A 7473-nucleotide genomic window follows, 5' to 3' on the forward strand; every position below is an offset into this window, starting at 1 on the left:
CGGAAATATGATGTGAATTGAGTAGAACTCCAATGACTTCGACTCATATTATTGGGGGAACTCATGGCGACCGTCTACTACATTTCAATATTGATGGGTCAGTTTGACACGTGAAAATAAACGACGTCATGTTATTGAGTTCTTATTAAACGTGAAGTGAAACAAGCAGAGGAGGCATAGGGATGCAATTGAATTCTAACTTTAAAAAAAAATTATAATTGGCTGATATTATTCGGGATTATAATTGGCTAATTGGACTCTAAGTGCCCATTAAGGAAATACTGATTTTTTTTTTCATCAGAAGGTAGTGGAAATGTCAAAATAGTGGGAGGAAAATTTATAAAATAAAAATCCATATTTTATACCTTAGAATTATTTTAAAATTATCAGTAACCATTATCTGTTTTTATTTTCAGTATATTTTTACAATGACCTGCTCGTAACCCGCTTTCAATCATTCTCAATCAAAACAAATTGATTGGTCCTAACAATAATGACAGGTTTCGAAATTTAAAAATTGTTCTAAAACTCGAAAAATATTGCGTATGTGCTAATAAGAAACCACCGAAAGAAGCAGCTCCTAATGTCAGTCAGAATGAGTTAGCTAAGCTTGAGAAATGGTGGGACCATGATCTTCAAGCCAAGAGCTACAGGTTGGCTTCTATGTCGAATGAACTTCAGAGGAGGTTCGAGGAGGCGGTGAATGCTGCTGACATTCACCTTCATCTAAAAAAATTGTATTCTGTACAAACTCGTTCAGAGAGATATGCTACTATTAAAGAACTCATCACTACACGCTTGCGAGACGTGACTTCGGTCCATGAGCATGGCGTTAGGATGATTGGGCTCATCGAGAACTTGGTGGGACTCGACGTGGTTATTCCTAGTGAGCTCTCGACTGATATTCTCTTGCTGTCATTTCCTGCCTCGTTCGATGGATTTTTGGTTAATATTGATATGAACAAGCTTGAGGCCACCCTTGAAGAGTTGGTCAATATGCTTACTACTTATGAGGCCACAATTAAAAATGAAAAGCATGTTCTTCTAGTGGGTTCTTCGTCTGGTACAAAAAAAGGAGCCCCAAATAAAGGCAAGAAGCGTTCTGCCCCTCTGAAGAAGAACAAGCCCAACAAGAAGCCATAAAGAAACCAACTTTGGGGCCCACAAAGCCTGACAAGTCAGGCCAAGTATCTTTCCACTACAACAAGACTGAACATTGGAGTGGTTCTCATCTATGCAATGATTTGCAGGTGATGGGAAGAAGCAAGAGGCTTAGAGATGGTGAGACATTTCTAAGACTAGGAAATGGAGCAAGAGTTGCTGCAACTGCCATTGGAGACGTTATTTTAATTTTTGACAATGATTTTATGTTGTTTTTTTAGAGACGTTTTATTTGTTCCTGAATTGGTTAAAAACATTATTTCTATTTATATGCTTGATATGGATGTTTATTCTTGTGTTTTTGCTAAAGGTGTTTGCAATTTATACAAGAATGAATGTTTGATTGGAACAAACGAATTAACAAACGATCTCTATAACTTAAAATTAAAGGATATTCCGTTAAACAATATCCAAGCGCATACGAAAACAACAAAAAACAAAAAAAAATAGAAGATCCAAATCCCGCACAAATATGGCACGCTAGACCAGGTCATATTTCACTAAGAAGGATGTATAAGCTAGTGGGAGAAGGCATGTTTGACTTGTCAGACATAAATTCTTTACCTACTTGTGAGTCCTGTCTAAAATGAAAAATGACTAAGACTCCATTCAATGGAAACGTGGAACGTGCGCATGATCTATTAGATTCAATCAACATAGACGTTTGTGGCCCGCTAAGTGTTAGCACAAAATTTGGCCAATCTTACTTCATTACCTTTACTGATGACCATTCGAGGTATGTGTATGTTTATTTGATGAAACAAAAATCTGAAACATTTGAAAAGTTCAAAGAATTCAGATCTGAAGTAAAAAACCAGCTAGAAAGAAGTATTAAGGCACTTCGATCTGATCGAGGTGGAGAATACTTGAGTGCTGAATTTTTGGGTTATCTAAAAGAGATTGAAATTTCTCACAGTGGACTCCACCAGCAACACCACAAATGAATGGTGTTTCTGAACGTCGAAATTGAACCTTGATTGACATGGTTCAATCCATTATGGGATTCACTGAATTGTCTACATCGTTTTGGAGCTTCACGATTGAAACTGCAGCAATGTTGTTGAATAATGTACATACTAAAGCAGTGGATAAAACACCCTATGAGATATGGATGAGAAAAACTCTCAAATATTCTTACATGAGAATATGGGGACGTCCTGCTTACGTGAAGCAGACAGTGAGAGACAAATTGGATAGTAGATCCACTTTGTGCTACTTTGTAGGATATCCAAAGAATTTTGTTGGATATTATTGCTATCATCCTAATGAAGAAAAAGTGTTTGTTTCAAGAAATGCCATCTTTTTGGAAAAGGAATTTCTGTTAGATAGAAAATGCAAGATGATTGAACTTGAAGAAATTCAAGATACTCTCTCAACTGTAGAAGTTGAACCAAATTCCCAGTAACCAGTAGTTGAAGTACAAGCTCCTAGAAGGTCTGATAGGGTTATTAGTGTTAGAGTAGGTGCCCGTCGAGCCAAGTGTTGGCCGAGTGTTCACAATGAAACTCTATGTATAAGCAATCTTTATTTTAGTAATATTTGATATTATTGTTTTGGCACATCTTTATCTGTATACCCATGCTAGTTGCATAGATAAAGCCCTTGAATATACAAATGGTAGAAAGAATATGAGATGCTCATATGATGAGTATCATGAAACTCATATTTGTAATACTGTATATTCTAAACGGTTCCTAGTCGATTCAGCCGCCACTAAGAAGGATATAGGCCGCTCGAGTTCGAGACTAGTATCTGCGATGTGAGTACCATGTTTCATTGGTAGGGGACATTGTGATGTCCGAACATGCAGATAGGTGCTCCTTGTTGAGTGCACTGAACAACCCTCCATAAAAAGACTTTCCAAGTTGTTCTCACTTATCGAGTGGAAACGTCCTAGTTTATGGTTGTACACCATTAGTCCTTATGACCCGGGACAACATTGAGACTCTATGTGCTAGAATTACAGTTTGACTTGTTTACCGACTCTCATGGGGTCATTGGGTGGCAAGGTTGGGTGTTCTGTCGAAACACATAGGAGTCGATGCATTGTAGTCGGGGATTCACCGCTTACCTTCGGGTATGGATATCCTATGTGTTATCATGTGTATGTAGGTTGAAATCTCTGGCCAGAGTATGGTGGTAATTATGAAAGGGGTTTCATAGATTACACCATCGATGCAACTACGACATGACACATAGTATCGATTCATTGACAACTCTCGATAAACCAATGATTGTCGAATCGGTCAGGATATATGAGTTGAAGGGACCGTACTGTACGCTAACCATAATTGAATGGTTCTTGCAGGCACTATCATTTGATACCTAGGGAATCATGTAAGCGGTGCTGCTAGGCGTTTAACATGATTGGTTGGGTACTATCAGACTTGAGTTCTGACGTTCTTATTATCAAGGAGTTGATAAGTAAGAATGGAGTAATTGGGGTATGCTCATATAAGGACATGTTTAGTCAGAATCACATGGAGATGTGAACCCACGGCTAGTTGTATCAATGAACCATTGAAGGCCACACAAGTACTAGCTTTCTAGATCCCGTTGAGAAGTAAAATAGTTCAATGTGTTGAACGGCTTATAAAAGAGTTTATAAGCGTAAGGAAAATTAGAAGTTTGACTTCTATAAAGGAGAAAATAGTTCAATGTGTTGAACGGCTTATAAATGAGTTTATAGGCGTAAGAAAAAATAGAAGTATGACTTCTATGAGAGAAATATAAATTTTAATTTATGGAAGTGTTCCTAAATTAAAAGTTGGCTAACTGAATAATGTATTTGAAAATTGTGATTTTCATAAACATTATTATGGACTAAATTAAATTAATTCAAGTGTTGAATTACTTAAATACTAGTGGACCTAGTAGAGTCCAAATAATTAAATTAATTCAAGTGTTGAATTAATTAAATTATATTGAGTCTTGTAGAGCTCAATTTAAATTAATTATTTAACTAGTGGGACTTGGGTAAATTCAAGTAATGTTTAATTAGTCTCAAATATGTTTGAGATAATTAAATTTAGTCCATGGTTTTTTATTTTGATAAAAAACCATATAATATGCATGCATGGGAGGTGAAAGGTTGGGAGACTACTTTTTGAGTTTTCAAGGCTTGGCATGCTACTTTTGCTTTTTGCTTTTTGCAAGTCCAAGACAAGTCTCCCTTCCCCCATTCCACACTCATGTTGGCCGAACTCTCCCCTCAATTCTCTCCAAGTTTTTCTCTAATTTTTGTTCTTCAATTTGTTGAGGAAACATTTCTCTTCTCTTTGAAAAATCCTCATATTTTTCTAGTGCAAAATATGAAGGGATCTACCTAGTTGGTGGTGGGCTTGATTTTGAAGGAAAGACTCAAGAACAAGGAGAGCTTGTAGATTTGTCTTGCATTTGAAGAGCTAAGTTGTTTGCAACTTGGTTGGAGCCATCATCAACCTCAAGAGGTTGATATGTAACGATTTTCTTACACCCTATGTTTGACATAGTTGTGTTTTTGTATTTGCTACATGAAATGAGGGGTGACCGAAAATTTACATGAAAAATTTGATTTTTTTTAAAACTTCCGTTGCGCTTCCGGTCACCGTAACCGATCCCCTTTCAAGTGGTATCCGAGCTATGGTTACGTTTTTGTGTAGCAAATACAAAATATTATATTGAGATTGATTTCTAACCGCATGAGAATGAAATTTGCAACAAAAATTTAAGGTTTGATGGAGCATATTTCGGGCAGCATGTTGCTGCCCGTTTCAGGTAGCCGGGGCAGCCCGAGGGGCTGCCCATTTCGGGCAGCGAGGGCAGCCCGAACAGCCCCATCAATTTAATAAATAAAAAAAAAAATTTTTGTTGCCGGAATCCGGCGACGGAGCTCCGGCGACGGCGATGACGGCTAGGGTTTCCAAAAGTGTTTTGGAATATCAAAGTGTCATGGGCCTTGAGTTGTTGGGCCATTGGATGGCTAACATGTTTGTGAATTTTAAATGGGCCAAAAATGTTTTGGGGCCCTTAAGTTTAAAATTACAAAAGTTGCAAATTTTTCTCATAAAATAAATAATTTAAGTTGGACTTTAATTATTTATAGTAAATGATGATTTACAAGAAATTCGGTTATAAATAAGTTAATTGGAAAGTAGACAAAGGTGTTTGTATACTTTGTTAATTTAGTTTATAATCGTGGCGGTTAGTGATTGGATCAAGATATATAATATTGGATCAATTAATTATTGTGATAATTAATTGATGGTGTATGATATGTGATATTATGCATGAAGGATGATCAAAAGCCCAAGCCCAATTTGCTAGGTGTATGCTAGGATATTTTGTGTTGAATGATTGTAATAATTATCAAATTTGAAGTGGGCTTGGTTTATGGCCCGTTCTCACCCCATGAGATGTATCCCTATTTGCCATGGATATTTATTTGTAAATATTAGTATAATGGATGATCAAGATTGGAAGATGGTGGCCATGATGATTATGAAGATCGAAGACATGTAAATATTGGAAGCTAATGTAATAGTTGCATTGCATCCCGTGCATTTAGGCTTGATTGTTGTAGGTACTGATGAGGCCAGGGCCGAGGGCGGGGACCAGTGAGCCAGCTTGGGTCGGCAGTAGTGGCACCCGAGGACCTAAGAGCAGCAGTTGTTATTTTATTCCGCAAACATTTTATCAGTCGTTGGATATTTTTAAATTGTGATTTTTGGCAAACTTTATTTTCTTCCGCTGCAATATTTTGAAATATTGAACTTGATTCACCAGTGATTTTATGAATGAGGCCATTTAACTTCTTTTAAAAAGAAAATTTTTAATTTTCCGCAAATTTTCAAGCAAGAAGTTCTAGGGCATTTTACAATTGGTATCAGAGCCGACCTCTCTTAGTACGGTGTGGTTCGGGGACGAACCAAGCGGAAGTTGGTGGGCATGTGAGGCCCGGGGCCGAAGAGGGCGGGGGGTGATCGCCGGTGCCATCAGTTGCACGGACAATGAGCGGCTCCTGGCAGGCTTCTAGGTGGAGGGAACATGAATGAACTGACCCACACGGGAATGAGAGGGATTCCGAGACTGTTCAATGTAATGGACTGTACAGTTGAAGAGGGCTTAAAAAGATTTGATTGGTACTACTCATATCACGAAGGTGCATCTTCTTTTCGGTAGCTAATCACATAAGAACTCCAAAGTTAAGCGTGCTTGGCTTGGGGCAATTTTGGGATGGGTGACCTCCTGGGAAGTTTCCTAGGGTGCGTGTGAGTGAGGACATAAGCACGCTGGAAAGACTCGTCTTGATACAGTGAGGATAGTCGTCAAATCTGGGACGTTTCAAAGACCATGATGAGTCTTGTGTTGGATATGATCCAATGAACTTTAAAGAAGCAATATCTGATAGTGATTCAACCAAATGGCTTGAAGCCATGCAGTCAAAAATGGACTCTATATATTCAAACCAAGTCTGGACATTGGTGGATCAACCTGAGGGAATCGTTCCTATAGGGTGCAAATGGATCTACAAAAGAAAGCTTGGGGTGCGAATGGGAAGGTAGTGACCTTCAAAGCAAGACTGGTTGCAAAAGATTATGCTCAAAGGCAAGGAGTTGACTATGAGGAAATTTTTCACCAGTTGCTATGTTTAAGTCCATTAGATTACTACTAGCCATAGCATCATGGTATGATTATGAGATATGGCAAATGGATGTAAAGACTGCATTCCTCATTGGAGACATCAAAGAAGAAATTTATATGTCTCAACCTGAGGGATACACATCAGTAAGAAGTGAGCATAAGGTATGCAAACTTCAGAGATCAATAAATGGTCTCAAGCAGGAGTCAAGGAGTTGGAACCTAATATTTGATAGCACTATCAAAGAGTTTGGTTTTGCTAAGAATCCTGAGGGACCATGTATTTACAAGAAAGTTAGTGGGAGTGTAGTAACATTCCTAGTACTTTATGTTGATAATAGTCATGCTCATTGGGAATGATGTAGGATTACTGCAATCAACTAAAGTATGGTTAGCCAGTAAATTCTCCATGAAAGACATGTGTGAAGCATCCTATGTATTGGGAATACAAATCTATAGAGATAGATCAAAAAGGATGCTAGGACTCACCCAAGTCACTTATATCGATACCATTTTGAAGCGATTCTCTATGGAAGAGTCCAAGAGAGGATACTTACCAATGTGTCATGGTGTTACTCTATCTAAAGCTATGTGTCCCAAAATAGATGAAAAGATAGAGATAATGACACGTATTCCATATGCGTCAGCTATTGGTAGTATCATGTATGGTATGATATCGACACGTCCTGATGT

The 7473-nt window shown here is 37.9% G+C and overlaps 1 protein-coding gene across 1 annotated transcript; it reads left to right on the plus strand.

The window, feature by feature from the left end:
* The first annotated feature begins 428 nt into the window (after positions 1-428).
* LOC142537604 (uncharacterized) lies at positions 429-1143 on the plus strand. The gene is made up of 2 exons (XM_075643108.1): positions 429-439; positions 501-1143. The coding sequence occupies exons 1-2, from the start codon at positions 429-431 to the stop codon at positions 1141-1143; spliced, it is 654 nt and encodes a 217-aa protein (XP_075499223.1).
* Positions 1144-7473: the final 6330 nt, after the last annotated feature.

The sequence above is a fragment of the Primulina tabacum genome, chromosome 2 (assembly GCF_025594145.1).
Source record: "Primulina tabacum isolate GXHZ01 chromosome 2, ASM2559414v2, whole genome shotgun sequence".
In the NCBI taxonomy this organism is placed as follows: domain Eukaryota; kingdom Viridiplantae; phylum Streptophyta; class Magnoliopsida; order Lamiales; family Gesneriaceae; genus Primulina; species Primulina tabacum.